At 37.5% G+C, this 19,551-nt stretch overlaps 1 protein-coding gene across 1 annotated transcript; it reads left to right on the top strand.

Annotated features, from left to right (window-relative positions):
• Positions 1–202: 202 nt before the first annotated feature.
• On the top strand, positions 203–19,267 carry rnf144b (ring finger protein 144B). Its single transcript, XM_053611295.1, has 8 exons — positions 203–367; positions 7,369–7,560; positions 9,586–9,690; positions 11,796–11,856; positions 15,984–16,191; positions 17,020–17,164; positions 17,263–17,352; positions 18,542–19,267. The coding sequence occupies exons 2-8, from the start codon at positions 7,432–7,434 to the stop codon at positions 18,713–18,715; spliced, it is 912 nt and encodes a 303-aa protein (XP_053467270.1). The 5' UTR covers positions 203–367; positions 7,369–7,431; the 3' UTR covers positions 18,716–19,267.
• Positions 19,268–19,551: the final 284 nt, after the last annotated feature.

Raw genomic sequence — 19,551 nt, 5'->3', positions numbered from 1 at the left:
TTGTCCATATAGTGTACTAATATTGTTATTATTATTATTATTATTATTTCACTAACCTATTGCATCACATTAAGGGATATCATGAGGGCAGTGAATCTCCACTAGGCTATATGATTTATTTTTTTCAATGCATGCTGGCTACACTTCACAGCAAACCTCAGAAAAAAGTATCTCAGTCAGCTGTTGAGCTACATGAATAATCCTCAGGCTGTTTAATCTGCTCGGGGGAGGAGGAGAAGCCGGAAGTGGTGCGCGAGCAGATCCGTGAAGACGCAGCACACCTTTCGGCATCGGAGCAGAGAAGAGTCGCTCACAGGACCGGGAAGGAAGGAAACGACAGGACAGACTGGACCTGCTCGAAAGTGAAGTGAGTACGCGCGAGGAACCGACATGTCACCTCGTATGATGTGTGTGTTTGTGTGTTCGTGTGTGTGTGTGTGCGCGCGCGCGTGCGTGCTGTACTGGAAATCACTGTGCAGGTTCAGAGGAGTCCTCTGTCCTTCTTCATGATCTTTATTGTTGTCATCATCATTAAGGCTATTTCGGGTCGTCGTCCTCAGACTGCAGTATCTTATGTAATAATCCGGTGACAACGTTTCACGCGCGAGACTGCGTGCGTGTGTACCGACATGCGTGCGCTCCAATGGCTGATTCATGTTGCCTAGAATTAATGTTCTCATGCACAGCCATTATGCGATATGAGCGATATTAGTCGTATTAATCCCCCCCCCCTTAAATGCATATAGTGTCATTCTTTTTTATACAACAGAACTGTAAAGACATTAAGATTTTCAACAGACATGTATAGACATCTCAGAAAAAAAGGGTACTAAACTGTACTTTTCCTTGTTGCTGGGGTGGTACCCTCAAGAGTACATCGTGTGTGTCTTTAGTATGTATATTGCACCTATATTTTAGAAAGGTGCATTTAAAGATTTGCTCTATTTTTTCTATTTTATTTGCTCCAGTTATTTTTAAAGGTACACTATATTAACAAAGGATGTACTCGATGGTACAACACTAGCAGCAAGGAAAAGTACAGTTTAGCAATAATTTATCTTAGAATGTAGATTAGGGTCTAGATGAGGGTGATAATAATATATAAACAGGTCCCTTTGTCAAGGAAAACTCTAAAGAAAATATTCAAGAATCTATAATTATAAAAGAATAATTATAATAATGATCTATATTTATATAAATAATAATAATTATCTATATATAAATTATTGAATAATTATCTATAACTATAAAAGAAATAGTCACCATTCTTTATTTATTTATTTATTTATTTAGCATGGGTTAAACTGGGATGTACAGGCCCCTCCAAAAGTACTGGAACAACAAGGCCAGTTCTTTTGTTTTTGCTGTACAGTACACTGAAGACATTTGGGTTTCAGATCAAAAGATGAATCTGAGACGATAGATCAGAATTTCAGCTTTTATTTCCTGATATGTAAATCTATGATTTGTTAAACAACTTAAAACATGGCACCTTTGGTGGCCGACCACCTGATTTTTAGGTGAGCAGATGGAACAGATACTCTTAAAGCAAATCACACCTCATATTTGGTTGCTTATCTCTTTTTTGCAACAACTGCATCAAACCTGTGACTCATGGGCATCACCAAACTGTTGCTGTGTTCTTTTGTGATTCTTTTCCAGGCATATTTTACAGCTTCTTTCAGTTCTTGTTTGTATTGGGCTGTTTCTCTCTTCAGTCTCCTCTACAGGAGGTGAAATGTTGCTCAGTCGGGTTAAGCTCTGGTGATTGACTTGGCCAGTCTAAAACCTTCCACTTTTCCCCCCTGATAAAGTCCTTTGTTGAGTTGGCAGTGTGTTTTGGATCATTGTCTTGCTGCATAATGAAGTTCCTCCCAATTAATTTGGATTCATTACTCTGTAAATTGTCAGACAGAATGTTCCTGTAAACTTCTGAATTCATTCTGCTGCTACCATCATGAGTTACATCATCAATAAAGATCAGTGAGCCTGTTCCAGAAGCAGCCATGCAAGCCCAAGCCATGACACTACCTCCACCATGTTACACAGATGAGCTTGTATGTTTTGAATCATATGCAGATCCTTTCTTTCTCCACAAATTGGTCTTTCCATCACTTTGGTAGAAGTCAACCTCGTTTCCAGAACTTTTTGTGGCTCATCTCTGTGTTTCTTTGCGAGTTACAATCTGGCTTACCGATTCTAACTGCTGATGAGTGATTTGTATCTTGTGGTATGGCCTCTATATTTCTGCTCTTCGAACGGTGGATTGTGATACCTTCACCCCTGCCCTGTGTAGGTTGTTGGTGATGCCACTGACTGTCGTTTTTTGGGTTTTTCTTCACAGTTCTCACAATGTTTTTGTCATCAGCTGTTTTTTGTTATTTTCCTTGGCTGACCCATTCGGTGTCTGTTGCTCAGTACACCGGTGGTTTCTTTCTTTTTCAGGACATTCCAAATTGTTGTATTGGCTATGCCCAATGCTTGTACAATACCTCTGATTGATTTTCCTTCATTTCTCAGCTTCAAAATGGTTTGCTTTCCTCCCATAGACAACTCCCATAGTCTTCATGTTGGTTTATCCTTTTTAACATCAAACAGAGGTGGAACCCAGGGCTGAAACCAAGAGTAGACATTAAGAGCTGTTTATTGTTTAAACAGTCAATCTAACAGGACACACCCGGGTAACAAGAAACATGTCATATTTTCCTATATTTTTGCTTGCCTACAAATTTGGTGCTCTGATACAAAATATGCAGTGTTCTGTGGCGTTAACACATCTACATGTAAATACCAGGAAATAAAAGATGGAATTCTAAACTCTCTTCTCATATTCATCTGTTTTTCTCAAACCCAAATGTCTACAGTGTACAGCGAAAAAAATTTAATTTTTGGAGGGGATTGTATAAATAGTTTGTAGAGTAAATCTACACGCACCTTTTTTAGAAAAAATAATTGGACATACTCAGGGTACAAAACATGTACCCTTGAGTGCCTAGAAATGCACTATATAAATCTAAGGAATTATTATTATTAATTTTTATTAATTATTATTGCTTGGAGTGCTCAAAATTGATCTAATAAAAAAAAATTGATAAATACTAATAATCAAATTGTTTATATGTCTCTTTCTGTCCTAAGGGCTTTAACTACAGTTTGGGAGCCTAACCTTAATGTTTTTCTTATTCTTTGTTTGACAGTTTTCCCCTCAAAATGATAAAATATCTTGTTATTCTTTTCTGCCGAAGATACTCACTTATAAGGAAAGAACCCTTAAGACTTCTTAGTTTGTCCTTAACTCAGCCGTTAAAGGCTCTTTGTATATCAATTACTTGATATGTTTACAGCTTGTGTCATGCGCTTAAATACTACACCCTCACCACACGTTCAGTAAACAGACCTATAGGCACTGCCAGTGTCATGTTGGCAAAACATTTCTGTGTGACATTGTGCTTACATGAAAACACTAATGGTAACTTTTCTAAGTGCCATTTTATTCTTTTATTACTAGGTTAGATGGCGAAACCAGAGATATCAGTGTGTTGTAGCGCCAAGGTCATTAACCAGAATGTTGTAAATGTAAAAAAACAAAAAACAAACCCTATTCGGTTGTAAGTGCTCGCTTGAATGTGTGCCTGATAATGAATGCTTGTTGCAGAGATGCTGTAAATGTAGGGCACTTATGTTGGCCACGTTGACTGTGATTGTGTCTGTGTATAAATCTGTATAGTGCATCTATTCCACACATTATGAGTAACTCATATATATACAATATATAAATTATCGGTTGTCAATATACTGTACATATTCAGCTGTCACTTGCATTGTTAGCTCTGTATATGCTCTGTATAAGCTCTGTATAAGAACGATATTATAAGCAGCTTGTTCTCTTAATAGGTTTCTTCCTTTGTTTCATCATGGCTAAGTCCTTATATAACCCAGATTTATTCTATATCATGGCATTATGTTATTATCGCTGCTACCTGTTTAGATGGCGTGGCTTGGAGACAGTGAACAGGCACAAGGCTCCAAACACCACCTTCGTTACTGTTCTAGATACACAGCATTTACTTAGTTACCGTCAACACTTGAACATGACGTCTTTCTCATCTCTGATCCTTTTGTTCTCTTAAAGGAATAATCTTTTTTAAAATTATTTATTTAAACTTCTTTCATTGATATTTTGGTCTATTTTCACATTGGTTAAGATTTTCCTATATTACAGACCAGTTTTTTTCAGTAATTAGCCGAGCTGAGACTCTGCAGAAACTGTGTCGTATAGCTACGCGGAACTTTCTGGAACTTTGAGTCCAACGTTTGCTGTCTCCACTAATTGTATGAGGGATTTCTCATTTAATGTGACATTGAATATCGCTGGACATTAATATGACATATTTCTCAGGAAAGTAAATGAGAAAAGACTCTCTTGTTCTTTTGGTTTTAGGAGCTAATATCGAAATACTTTACCTTTGAGTGTATTTACACCAGTGGTGTAGTCTTAAAAAAAAAAGTGTTTTACTATTACCCAGTCCCTCAGTGTTAATATTTAACTACCAATTACTTGTTAATCAGTTGGGGGGACAAGATAAGCCCATAAAGGAAAAAATGGCAAAAAAAAAGCAAACCTTAATTTAAATGTAGAGTAAAATTAATGAAGGGCATTACAAAACATCTGTGAAGGGGATACAGAGAAAACACAGTGCTAAAACGGCCGTCAGAGGATTCCAACTCGTGAGCCTTCCAAGAGGAGGACTATTAAATGGAAGTGCTTTTTCAATTCATCGTCTGTCATATAATTACTTTTGTAAAACCAGTACTAAAAGTTGTGATAGATATATAAATAAATCACGATGCACACAATATCATAAATGGATGGTGATTAAAGCAGCGAAAGATAAAGAGTGAATTCGCGAGTTCAGTGTCTGTCTCTCGAGCAGGGACAGGAGAGAGTAGAATCATTCCTGGTACTATATACTGGTGAGCACTGAGTACACTTCAAGCCCATTTCAAGCACTTTTAATCATTTTACCTGACTGTTTCAGCAGGACAGTGTCTTCAGTCGATGACGGCAGTGACAGCGGTTGTCTGCGGTTGTCAGGAACAGGGAAGGGTGGAATGCAAATAAAAATACACCAATTGCAAAGAATCGTGAGTTTCACAACAAAAAAAATGACCAAAAAAAGTGCTACAATTAAAGGGGAAGCTAGCAGAAAGGTAGATTAGGGACTTCTGAAGCAGCAAAACAAGTTGCTTATGCTAATATTGATCCTTAGAAATTGTTATACACAAACAGCCCTGGGGGAAAAGCAAGCATACGGTGTATACCTGTGTATGGCCCTGACTACACTCCTAACTGCTAACTTCTCACATAGCAAAAATACACCAACAACCAACAAATTAGCACTGGAATCGCTTAACACATCACAAATATTATGATATAAACATCATTTATTTGTTTCAGGGTGGAGTTTTATTCATGACTTTGACAGTGACCTGCGTTGTGCAACTTCCAGTTCTACATTTTCGCCCATTTTAAATATTGTCTGTTTAACTTCCTTCACTTGACAAATTACACCCTCTCTGTATTAGGTAGCAATACTCTGTAAAAGTTCAGTCAGTTCCTCTTTTATATCAGAAGTACGAGTATGTGTTTCTTATAATGTTTGCCTAATATTCTTTCTGTGCTGACCATTATTGTGCAAACAGCATTTTCTTGGTGATCACTTTCTTTCTTAGAAACTACCCATGTTTTTTTTTTGTTTTTTTTAAGAAAAAGTGGCAAAACAGCCATATGATGGTCACGAGGGAGGTCTGGCCTGCTTTCTGTGTGGGCCACATATATTTGTTTCTGCAACAACACCACCTGATTTCAGCATTCAGTTCGTTAGATAAGAAGGAAATCTGGTGCTGGAGCCAGATGGAACGAAGAAGCTGAGGTCTTTAACGACATCATTAAATCCCTGTTTAAGCCCCTTAAAATCCTAGAAGTCCTCAGATCTGGACTTACATTCTTCACTCTCGTAAATACACACGTTACCTATTCATTTCATTCTAGTTACTGAGTAATGCACTTTAAGATGGATAATACATATGCTAATAATTGATGCTAATAATATCATATATATATATATATATATGTATATGTATGTATTTTTTGAAATCACTTCACTATGCTTGTCTTCTTATGTCTTTCCTGTTACAATGTCTGAGTCATTGTCAGCGGGACAAATTTATTGACTTACTTATTCCAGTAGATCATTTTCAGTACCGATATCAGACCTCTAACTACTGACTGATACGTGAAACAGATCTGATACTGACATCCTGAGCTGGCTTGTTCTGTTTTTTAAGTGGTGCAATATGCCACAGAAATGATTACAAAATGCTTTGGGCAAATTGTGTTCTAGCATCATATGATCTGTGTTCTCACACTGTGTTCTCTAGATCTGTGTTCTCGGGTTCTTGTCAATCAACAGCACACGTTTTTCTTGCATGAAATATGATTATACTGATTCAGCGGGTTTTGGCCAATATTGGTTTGATGGCAATATTGCATCCAAGCAAAATTTCTTATGTACTTTTCCATATCTAGTCCAATTACAATGGTGTTTAATAGGATAAAGTATTTTAACAATCTCAAACATAAGGGATAACGGTCAGACTTCAATATTAGTTCCTAAAAACAAAAGTCAAGAGCTTCTTTTCTCATTCACAAAAGGTCGAGTCAAAGTCACATGTAGGCTGAGTTATGACAGAGCTAATTGAGGATCTATAAGATGATGAGGTTGATTGCATTGATGGTAGTATTAACATGAATGCTGAAGCTTTGAAAGTTGATCTATTTGAGCAGAGTGTATAGATGAGGAGGTGAGAGGGCTGGATAGACTAAATGACTAAAGCGCTGCTGCATCACTCTGTTTAGTTAGACATGAAGTGAGGGCTTAATCGCACTGGCACCACTATCAGCAAGTACTCAAATGGCATTGTGGGGAAACATTAACCAGAGTGAAAATGTCAAAGAAAGAAACCAAAAACTCAGACCTTCATTGCAAAATTAATCTTGGATGCTAGGGAAGATCACGTGTTAATTATACAGATTAATATGCAAGTCATTCAGGGTGGATTTTTCCTTTACAGTTTAGTGAGTCGAACTGTAATTTCTCCAAGGTACAAATCTGTATTATATTAAACGGCTCAAACGTCATAGTGCACTCATGGTAACTGCGCTTATTTCACAATCACCATTAAGATGACGCACGTTTTCCTCGTATTTAAAGCAACATCTTCACATACACATACTCGCAACTGCTATTTGTCTATGACTGCTGTTCAGGCCTCATTCGTTCTTTTTTCTCATCCTGTGTCCTTCAGGAAAATGGAGGACATCGCTCCATTATTTCTCAACTTGAGGGACTGAATTACAGGAGCAGCAGCATGGCCGACATCACAGACTCCTCCATTCAGACAGAAGAGGCCACGGTTTATTGCAAACTGTGTTTGAGTGACTGTCCTGCAGCAGAAACAAGCACGTTGTGCTCCTGTAACTGCGTGTTCTGTACTCAGGTGAGTATGAGACGCATGAGACGGTCTCAGATTTGCCTATAGGAAAGGCTGTTTGGAGTGAATGCAAATGTGAGCGGTGGAGTTGTGACACAACGCACCTATTTTTGGACGGAGTCTCCAGTGTTAGCACTTTGTAACAGACAGAGGTAGAGCTGTCTTGGGATAGAGGGTTTTGTGTTTTGCAGTTTCTTAATAATATGAAAAAAAGCATTTGTTTTATCTTATTTAAACAACGGCTGGTGAGGGACTGACTGTTTACATTTGTTATAATGTAAGTTATACGATGAATGCTCCACAACATGAAATGTAATCATAAGTGGATAAAAAGTATGACAAGTATGACGTGTCTTTCTTTTGTTTTGGCAAATTGCTGTAGTACAAGCACTTTGGGATGTACTGATTATTTTCCTATAACAGCATGCCCCAATGGCATAAAGACACGCTTTTCTTTCACATTGAATAATATAAGCATATATTCCTTCAGCGTAGGTGCTAAATGTAGACAGTCAGTTAAAACCTCATGAGCTAAAATATGTAAACAGGGAACGTGTGAGTTAAGGCACCAGAGTCACAATGATCTGATAATGGTTCATCAGTATTACAGTCCATTATGTTTAATTATCATAATGGAAGCCAATATGGTCTAAATTAGAATATGATTAGTCCTGCATCCTTGACCCAGGTCATTATCACTATCTAGTAGGAGAAAATGAAAGCATCTCATCTCATCTTCTAATCTAAGTGGAATCTCATTAGAGCAGTGTTTCTAAACTGTGGGTCGTGACCCCATGTGGAGTCACTTGATTTACAAATGAGGTCACGAGAGAAACTCGTTATCTCCTATGTTATTTTATTCATTTATTTTACAAATTCATATTATGAATATCACTCTAACTATGAAGTCAGGTTTTGTGTGCTAATATTTTGAGATGCTACTGCGAATCGCATTCAGACAAGGCACGTTTCAGTTAAGAGTGTACGGTGCAGTTCAGCTATTAAAATGGCTGACTCTGACTCAGTGGAACATGAAAATATGGCAAAAAGGTTTGCTGAATAGGGATTTACAAGCATGATGGGAAATAATGAGGAGAAACCAAAATGCAGAGGCTTGGGGTTGCAGAAAATTAAAAATGTCCATTTGGGGTAGTTGACCCATGTATTAGCCATTTATGATTTGTGTCTGAGGTTAAAACCTTAAATCTAATGGTCCTTATTGTGTTGTTCCAATGACAAAGCTGTCCAGAATGTCCAAATTCACTAAAATATTATATACATGCTCTTCATGTTCTCTACAAATATTTATTTATTTATTTTTATTTTATTTTATTTTATTTTTTAATATACAACCCCAATTCCGAAAAAGTTGGGATAGTATGGAAAATGCAAAAAAAAACAAAAAACATTATTAACATTATTTGATGTTTTACTTTGTGAATTTAATTTCTTTTTGAAAATATACACTCATTTCAAATCTACAACACGCTGCAGAAAAGTTGGGACAGTCGACTGTTTACGACTGTGTAACATCACCTTTTCTTTTAATAACACTTATTAAGCGTTTGGGTGCTGAGTGAAGACACCAGTTGCTTAAGTTTAGCAAGAGGAATTTCCCCAATTCATCCGTTATGCATTTCTTCAGCTGCGCAACTGTACAGGGCCTTTGTTGCCTTATTTTCGTACACCCAGCCACATGAAACAATTGTGCTTTGTTTTGAGCATGAAGATGATTCATTTCTGGAGGTCTCCAAGGCTAAGAGGAACACAGTGCACGTCACTGTTATTCTTTACTCACGCACACCCTGACCTGACATTCCAGTACTCCAAACCTGTTACGCTGTATGTGTACAATGAAAGGTGTCAACTCGCTAGGATGCTATGTTTAGATAATGTGATAAAAACTGCTTCTGAGCAGACAAGCTGGGTTATTCATTGCATAGTCGTTATCAACTCATTGAAAATGAGATGTGAGCCGTGTCATCTGAGAGACGGCAGTGTAAGCAGTGTGTTTTGTGCTCTGATTAACAGTGCTTACGTCAGTATGTGCAGTTGGCCATAAGGGACGGGGCTGGCACCCCCATCACCTGCCCTGACGTGGCCTGCAAGCACCCTGGAGCTCTGCTGGATTCTGAGGTATCACACACTCAAATATACACACACGCTTGTCTTATTAACCTTATGAGGACCTTTCATTGAAATATACTGCAAATTAATGCTATGCTACACCCAAATCTAGCCCTAACCCCAACCACGAAAAGTAAACTTTTGGGCTCTTTAAAAAAATAATAAAAGCTGTAGTTTTTGTAAAGAAAAAAACAGCAGGTTTCCTCATGCCAAATGCAAGTCCCTCAAGGACTTTGCGATTGCAGAAATTAAGGCAAACTCAAGCAATATTCTGAGGAACTAGCAATTTTTCAAAATTACTGCAGATTTTCCACAGATTTGGGCCAAGACGTCTCATGTGACGTCATCACAACACGCATTCAGTCAAATAGCTCTTTGATTCACGTGCGTCGAACATGAGTCCAGCTAAAAGGTCTCATTTACCAACAAACATCACTGTGAAAGACAAAATCATTTCGTACAATTGCGATTTAGGCAAATCAACTAGTTTTCTGCAAACAAGCACAAAAAACTGTAAGCTGTATCACATTTTTTTTTTTTTTAATTTGCAGCAAAATCAAGCATTTTTGGCTACAACAATCACAAAAAAAAACCCAAACTGCGAAATCCTGTATGGACTGAAATGTCCCCACAATGTCAGATATTCTTATACTCATGAGGAAATTTGTTCCCCATCAAGATATAAAAACATGCCCACATACATATATGTACAAATACCATTTCTGAATCTCATAACTCTGTTTACCTGAAACCTCATAGGTGGCTTATTGTTATTCTTATAATTATTATGATTCAGTCAGGTGTTGAACAGATATAGCTATATTTATCTAAACTGGGATAATTCGATGTTGAAGGCCTCATTCAAACCAAGCTTTGTGTACATGTTAAATGATTAAGTGTAAATAAATTAATGACACTTGGGGTGTGTGCTGATCAGAATCAGCTTGATTGCCAAGTATGCTTACACATACCAGGAATTTATCTTGGTAACCGGAACTTCCAGTGCACAACAGTACAAAACAGCAACAAGATAACAAGATACACAAATAATAATAATAGAATGGTTGAAATGAAATAGTTCAACAATATTGTGGTTTCCCCAAATGTGAAGTGGTTTCTGAACTGAACTGGAGGCCGTTGCTCATGAGGAATGGGCTAAGATTCCTCAGGAACGCTGCCAGAAGCTATGCATCTCGTTTGCAGCAGGTCATAACAGCAAAAGGGTGCTCTACTACGTACTAAAGATGCTTGCCATGAAGGGGTTGAATAATTTTTAAACTGGAGAAATCATTAAGTTGCATTTTTCAGGTTGAATTTGGGGAAACCACTTGAACCGTTCGGGGAACCACTTCACATTTGGGGAAACCACAATAGTGTTGAACTATTTCAATTGCTTTCGTTTGATTTGTTCATTGCAAACAGCTGAAAGTCTGTAAATTTTGACAATAAACCTGATTTGCACTGGGGGTTAAATAAGTTTGATTGCAACTGTATATATGTATATGCATACGTAGTGCAAATCTAATATAAATCTGTTATATACAGCACAAGGGAATGTAATGTAATGGCAGAAGAAGTTGGATGTGTTGGATAAATATAAAAAGACTAAACTGTGTATTGTGCATAATTATTGCTCAATGAGGCAGTTTAACTGTTCATGAGATGGATAGCCTGGGGGGAAAATATGTTCTTGAACCTGACAGTTTTGGTGCTCAGAGCTCTGAATCATTGGCCAGAAGGCAACAGTTCGAAAAGATAGTGGGCAGGGTGAGTGGGGTGGGCAGGGTGGGTGATTTTTCCATCCTTTTTCCTCATCCTGGAAGTGTATAGTTGTTGAAGGGAGGGCAGGGGGCAACTTGTAATCCTTTCAGCAGTCCGAAAGGATTATTGGTTGCTCCCTGCCCTCCTTTCAAGAACTATACACTTCCAAAATGAGGAAGAAGGCTCATCCTGTTTTTGTCCTTGGTTATTCTTTTGCAATAGTGAAAGCTACACAGTGACACACACCTCAGATCATCATGTTTTCTTTCACTAAACCTTTTGTAACTTAAGATTGTTTTTCAGCTGCAGAATTATGCTGCTATAGTTACAATTTCATTTCCTTGTGCACACAGATTGCCTCTTTTGCCTCTGATGATCAAGTCAAGTTCTACCAGCGGCTCAAATTTGAAAGAGGTATATGTGTGTGTGTGCGTGTGTGGGTGTGTGTGTGTGTGTGTGTGCGCGCTTGTTTTGGGTCTTGTTTATTGCACAGCAGGTCATAGAATCTGCACAAAGCCTGCGGTGCTTGCACAAATTGTGCTGTAGTCAAGAGCAAAAGTCTTCTTTTGGTTTCTCCCTCCTGCTCGGTTCTACTCGTCTGTGGCCGAGTGTGTGTTTTGTAGGGGGGAGGAAAAGGGAACAAGCCAACAAGTCACCAGGCGCATGCTAAGTAGGCTAATGTAACAGAGCCCTTGAATCCATCCACCTGTTGGATCTTACATAAGGAATCCCACAAGGCTACAGACTTTCCACACTTAGCCAGCTGGCGCTCCATTTGGACTATAACAAGATATCACGTCATTATTGACCTTTATACTTTAAGCAAATATATGTTAAAGTTATAAAACGTTTAAATAGTTTTGTTCCTTTCAAATGGCATGCAAATTTAAATACATTTATACTTTTGCTAAAAATCGCTTCAAAAGTAAAATGGAGTGAAAACGCTTGCAATATGTAAAAATATTCACTAATATTTTAAGTCTATAATATTACAAAACATTTTTAAAAAATCTTTACCATCCAGAACTGTAGATATTTATTTTCACTCACCAGCCACTTTATTAGGAACACCTCTACACCTGATCATTCATGCAATTATCCAATCAGTCAATCATGTGGCAGCAGGGCAATGCATAAAAACATTCAGATACAAGTCAAGAGCTTCAGTTAATGTTCAACATTAGAATGAAGAAAAAATATTTTGAGCCGACAGGAATGTTACGGAAACACAAATAACCACTCTGTACATCCGTAGTGAGCAGAAAAGCATCACAGAATGTACAACACGTCAAACGTTGATGGTGAGTGTATATTATTACCAAATTTCAAAATTATTCAGTTTAGCAGTTATATGATTACGTTTTTTTTTTTTTTTAAAAAAACAATAATGTTTCTTACAGTGTTGTATTGGGAGTGTTGGAGTAATAAAATGATCTGGATAATGCATAATGATCTGGAGTGGTATGGAGGGCACTGTACATCTCATATTTTAAACTTATTAACAGTCTTAAATTAACAGTTTACGAGTGTTCACACACTCCATATAAAAAGGTTTTTAAGAGTGTAGGCCTGGACATTAATAGTTTTGGTATTGTATTACACAACATCACTATACAGGTTTCTCAGATATTTCATCAGAATTATAATACTGACCAATACCATTAATAAGGTATGCTGTACAGTTCCATACAAAAGTTTGACAACCCACGCCAGTAGACAGACTGGATAAGCTAAAATTGCCCTTATGTGTGAATGAGTGTGGGAATGTGTGTTGCATACTGTAGTGCGCTACATTAGATCAGAAAAGATGACACTTTATTAAACCCAGGTGGGAAATTCCAATATTACAGCAGCCGACAAGAGAGAATAGACAAAATGAATAGACAAAATAGGACAAGACGAAACACAATACAGCAGCAGAAGGGAGTTAAAACACAAATGAAAAAGTAAACAACTATACAAATGTATTAAAATGTAGAAAAAGCTGTAATTATATATATATATATATATATATATATATATATATATATATATATATAGAGAGAGAGAGAGAGAGAGAGAGAGAGAGAGAGAGAGAGATACATAGATACATAGATACATATATAGATGTATATGTATGTGTGTTTTTGTGTGTGTGCAAGACAACCAGGTGTATAGTCATGTGCATGTTATAACCATGCAAAAAAATGTCTTCATGAAGCCTTGGACAGAGGAAAGTGCAGGAATCTGTGCAGATAAGAAACAAAAAACAGAAGAGCTAACCCGATGATCTAATGAGAGAGTTATACATTCTGATAGCTGCCGGACCTGTGAAAGTGTTCACTTCTGCACTGAGGCAGACGAAGCCTGCTCCTCATTGTACTCTTGACATGGGTGGGTTAGTTCAGTGCTGATGACCGAGAGCTTGGCCAAAATTCTCCTCTCACCCATCATCTCCACTAAGTCCAGTCTGAGCCCCAGGACTGAGCCTGCCTTCCTGATAATCTTGTTGAGTCTGTTGGTATCTATTCCATTTATACTGCTACCCCAGCACACATACTCGACACCGCTGTCTCATTAAAAAGTACGTAGTAGATTGTCATCAGCCTCCTTAGGAAATACAGTCGACTCTGCCCCTTTCTGAAAAGACTGTCCGTATTTCCTGATCTTGTCACCCAGGTGTACACCCAGGTATCTGTAGGTGTGTACCATACACACCTACAGTACAGATACCTGGCTGTACACCTGGGTGACAAGATCAGGAAACACTCAATGTCCTCACCTTGTATGGTGAAGTCAGTCCACCACCACCTCATTTGTTTTTCTTGCATTCAGCTGAAGATGATTGTGCTGATCAAGAACTTGCCTTTTCAAAGTCTTTCTCAGATGTGCTGTCAGTGTTACAGGTCTGTATTCATTCCTCTGAAGTTGTGTTCATAGCCAGGGTTCCTGGGATAAGATCCGGATTCATATGACAATGAATGAACGAATGAAACAAATGAATTATTCATTAAAATTAAAATCCATGTTTATTTATCATCTCTGTTGGACAAAATACTCTACAGTTCTTCACTAGAATGACATGTGCAGACAGTATAGGTAAATAAACAGGACAAATTAAGTACACAATATTATGATTTCTGTATGGAATCTTTTAGCAGTGACATGTTTAAACAGTTCTCCTTTTAAAAACATTACCACCCCAGTGACTATCCTACACACCAAGCTTCTCTGTACAAGTGAAAGGACTTGGGCGGACCGTGTCTGTGGTCGGAGTTTGTATGCCAGCTCACACGTCATACTGAGCATTATGTAATTAGCAAAATACCACAGAGAGCACAGGACAATGAGCTTATTTGCAGTGGCAAAGCTGAGGTATTTGCCTGAACCACTGGTTCTGTAAACATGCTGGATCTTTGTTGAGACAGAGAGCAGACTCGAATCAACTGCAAAGCCTGGAAAGGACAGCCAATGCTTATTACATCCAGTGTTGGGACATCCATCACATACACACACAGGAGAGGTGTAGCTTCAACCATGCTGACGTGACAATCTGTGAATTAAAGATAGCATCGTCAGTTAGTATCTGGAAAATATTTGATGTGCTTTGCTTGCTTTTAGCTTATTGTAGTGTGTGTTTTTAATAGAGCTTTTCCTTTAAAGTTGCAGTTTGTGATGTTTAAAAGTATTTAAACATAGAAAAAAGATTAGCAGATAATAGAAATAATAAGTCTCAGAGTGATTGTAATAGAGTGAGAGCAATCCAGCTTAGAATTCTTCATAGAGCACAGATATCTCCTGCCCACCACAGTAAATATAGGGCTGACCTCTCTCCTCTGTGTTCTACATGCAAGACAGAAATACGGAATCTTACTCACTGCTTCTGGTTTTGTCATAAGATTCAAAGGTTCTGGTGTAAAGTGAATGAAGAGATGAACAACATATCGGAGGTCTCCTTGGTCTCCTTGGTCTCCTATGCCCGGACCCTGCATATTATTTACTAGGAATATTTAATCCTTTGGGTCTTACTGTACACAAGACAAAGCTCTTTAATATTCTTACGTTTTGTGTCAGAAAATGTCTAGTTTTGCAGTGGATTACGGACAAAGCTCCGACTATTAAGCTGTGGAATAGGATTATTCTTGAATATGTGTCTCTAGATTATTTGACATGTAGGGTTCATGATGAGGATGCAATATTTCGGAAATCTGGGACCCCTTTTTGTGATCTATAGGACTTGACATTGCTTCCATCTTAATTGGAGGATTTGTATGATTGTAGTTTAAAGCCTCACTGGCATCCCTTATGTTACTTGGTAAAGCATTGTAATCATTTTTTTTGTCTTCTTCTTCTTTGTCTTCGCATCTCTTACATAAGTCTGTTTATTTTTATTTATTTATTTCTCCTTTGCTTGGTATTGATTATACTTTGATATATCTGATTGTTTGTATTTTATTTTTCTTTGTTTAAAATGTAAAGAAAACTAATATATATATATATATATATATATATATATATATATATATATATATTTACAAATGCTTTCTGTCTCCTTCTCTCAGGTGTTCAGTTGAACCCATGTAAGGCCTGGTGCCCAGTGCTGGAATGTCAGGCCGTATGCAGTGTGAACCCTGCTACTAAGGATAAACCGATGCCGATTCCCTGCCCAACATGCCACGGTGTCTTTTGCCTTGCCTGCAAAGAACCATGGGAGGACGGACATAGCTGCCAACAGCACCAGGCTCTAGTGGTGCTGCCTGCCAATGACAGGTTACTGCTGCCAGTGTGCTTTATTAAAGAATGAATAGCCCTGTTAGATTATTCAAATGCATTTTCTCATTTGGCGCTTTGCCATTTTGCTGACTTTGCATTTGGATGAATCTGTAGAGGACAGTGGAATTCTGTGCATTATAATTAACTGATGGATGTCCAGTTTTCCAAAAGCATCACATCATGAATATTGTCTCTTTTTTTTTTTTTTTTTTTAAATTTGCTGAAAATAATATTTGAAGTTCAATGTGATCATGTTCTAGAATTTCTTTTGAAATGACTTTACTTGTATATGCTGTATCTTTATTTATTTATCATATATATCCTTCCAATTAAAGGTGCAGTTTGTAATGGTTAAAGGGGATTCTAGACCTATAACAGTTACACAATTTTAAAGATACCTTAGAAAAACTGCTGCTTGTAACATTGATATGCAGGGGATCTGGCAAATCTCTTAATTTTCAAGGTTCACTTTACATTTTTCTGGCCCTGAAATTAGCTCCACCCACAGCCAGAACTGTTCTGCCCAGCGCTGCCACTTTTCCTTTAATGGTGGGGTAGGTCTGTCTTTTCGTTTCAATTGCTCTCACCTTAAAGACAGCGCAGAGCACTTTAAATTACAAACTGCTCCTTTAAATGTCTTTATTTACCTATGCTTACTTATTTCTTTTGATAATGTTAAATCATTATTTTGTGATTTTAAATGTATAATTTATTCACATATTCATTTTATTGCATTTTTAAGCCCCAAATAGACAAACTTCTCATCATACTTCAGATGTTTTCTAGTCAGCATGTGGTTTAAGGTGTGTTGTCTGCTCTGTCCAGTGCTCTGGCCAGTGTGGACCCAGACCCGGTCATCAAACAGTGTCCCAAGTGTGGAGTTTACATCGAGCGCAACCAGGGCTGCGCCCAAATGTTGTGCAAGAGCTGCAAACACACCTTCTGCTGGTACTGCTTGCAGAATCTAGATGTAAGTAACTCCTCTTCCATTTGACCCAGGAGGTTTTAATATGTAAAATAAAACTGAACTGCAGCAGTTCATATCATGAATCTGATTGTGTTTTGCAGGGGGACATTTTCCTGAGACACTATGATAAAGGTCCCTGCCGTAATAAGTTAGGACATTCCAGAGCTTCTGTCATGTGGAACAGGACACAAGTACGTCGGAAATTTCTCTTCCTACAAATGAATAACTACACGTAGTGGTCTGATGATGAGCTTCACCAGTTCTGTTTACATTTACACTACATATATTTAGTAGTAACAAGCCAGACATTGAGCTGTTAAAGGAGCAGATTTGGGCTGTAGGGTTCCATAACATTAATTGTATTGTATAATTAATTGAAAGTTCAGAGCTTATCATGTCATTCATTAATAAATCAAAAAATAAGAGTAATGGGACTTTGACTTAAGGGTTGGTGGGAATGTAGTGAATGTAGTAGAGCAAACTCCAAACAAGCTCCAAACTCCAACCTACAACAAGCATCCAGTACCACAGGCCAGGGTTTCGAGAGAAATCCTATGGACATAGCAATGTCTGTGCTTGTTCTCACCTCAACTCACTACAGAGTTTTTGAAAGACATGTATTCTCATTAGAGATCATGTCTGGCCCTGCGAGACTGTGAAAGGCGTATCAGTATCTGATCAGTATTGGAGAACCAACGCCAAACAAGCACCAAACTCCAACGTGCAACATATCTAGTACCACAGGCCAGGTTCCGATCACATTACAGCTTCTTAAGCGGCCACAGAATGACACTGAATCATGATTGATTGGCATATATTTAATATCGGCATTTAATAACATCTACTGTTTTTAAACATCCCATTTCTTTAGATTTGGCTGAAGCTGCTTTAATAACTTGACAAAATTTTAAATTAAAACTACATATGCCTTGTGATTTTCCTTTTAAGAAATGGGGACAGAGCTGAGACCGAGATGATTTCTGGGCTGGAAAAGTGCAATAAATAAATAAATAAATAAATAAAAATTAAAAAAGCCTGAAATAAATGAATAATAAGTATGTCAATAAATAATGATAAGATTAGTACAGTTCTTGAAACATTTTTATATTTTGCAAACTGCACCTTTAAAATGAACCAATGTATATATTTATTGGTATGTAAATATATTAATGTGTATATATATATATATATATATATATATATATATACACACACATTAATATATTTACACACCAATAAATATATACATATATATTTATATTTATGTATATAAATTATATATAAATTTATAAATTTATATATATTTATATAAATATATATAAAAGTTGTGACGTATTTAAAGCTTAGCTCTTAAATAGATCTAAATTTTGGTGTTTGTAGGTGGCGGGCATCCTGGTGGGCATGAGCATCATCGTGGTGGTGACATCTCCTCTGCTGCTCTTAGCCTCTCCGTGCATCCTGTGCTGCATGTGCAAACCCTGGCACAAGAAGAACGAGAAGAAAAAAAAGAAAAAGCCAACAAAAGAGACAAAGCCAACAGATTTGGCAGCGTAATGTCTTCTCTAGACCACCGCTCTCGTATACAGTACTGTATTTCCTGCAGTCCTCCATCTGCAGTACTGTAGCGCTGTCACATGCCAAAAACCTGTATCGTTCAACCAGGCGCTAAAGTGCCTCATTTCTCCAGTGCCTGGTGTTTGGTGGTTTTTTTTCTTTCACCTTCCATTGTACTGTATTATGCAAAAATATCCAACATCAAGAAAGGAACACACGCCCATGGCCTGTTTTCAATCCATGCACATTATCTGTTCATGTTGTGCCATGGAAGTTGTGTTTTATATTGTGTTTGAGGAACATTATGGCAGGGCTTTGACTGTAACCAGTATATGTGTATGCTACATGAAGTAAGTTCTACAGATTTTATTGATTTCCCTTTGGGTTCCAGACCACAGGTTGTGATTGGTGTCTGTTTCACCTGCTGTAATGTGTATGTATATATAATATGTGTATGAATGTGGATGCTGTCCTGTGTTTTTACATTTTCTGTTAACTTTTGGGCATCGGATATTTTGTATTACACCATAACAATAAAATGAATATGAAGTACTTCAGTTGTATTTGAACTCTGATTACTGACCTGCAATTTTCTCAATATTATAATTCATAATCTGTCTTTTTTAATTTGATTATTTTTTACTAATTGATAGATGCTGTGCTTAGGTTACTGCATGGGTTTCCTCTGGGTTCTCTGGTTTCCTCCCACCTGCCCAAAACATGACATCAGGTTGATTGGTTATTCTAAATTGCCCCTAGGTGTGAATGTGTGTGTGCATGGTGCACTGTGATGAACTAGTGTCCTATCCTGGTTCTTTTTTGCTACCTCATGCCCA

The sequence above is a fragment of the Ictalurus furcatus genome, chromosome 23 (genome assembly GCF_023375685.1).
Source record: "Ictalurus furcatus strain D&B chromosome 23, Billie_1.0, whole genome shotgun sequence".
Lineage (NCBI taxonomy): Eukaryota > Metazoa > Chordata > Actinopteri > Siluriformes > Ictaluridae > Ictalurus > Ictalurus furcatus.
The sequence above is the reverse complement of the archived record's forward strand: the minus strand, read 5'-3'. Positions and strand labels throughout refer to the sequence as shown.

Coding starts and splice junctions, on each gene's coding strand:
- rnf144b (XM_053611295.1), top strand. CDS start 7,432: ATGGCCGACATCACAGACTCCTCCATTCAGACAGAAGAGGCCACGGTT. Junction 9,691..11,795: donor GAGCTCTGCTGGATTCTGAG/GTATCACACACT, acceptor TTGTGCACACAG/ATTGCCTCTTTTGCCTCTGA. Junction 17,353..18,541: donor TCATGTGGAACAGGACACAA/GTACGTCGGAAA, acceptor TGGTGTTTGTAG/GTGGCGGGCATCCTGGTGGG.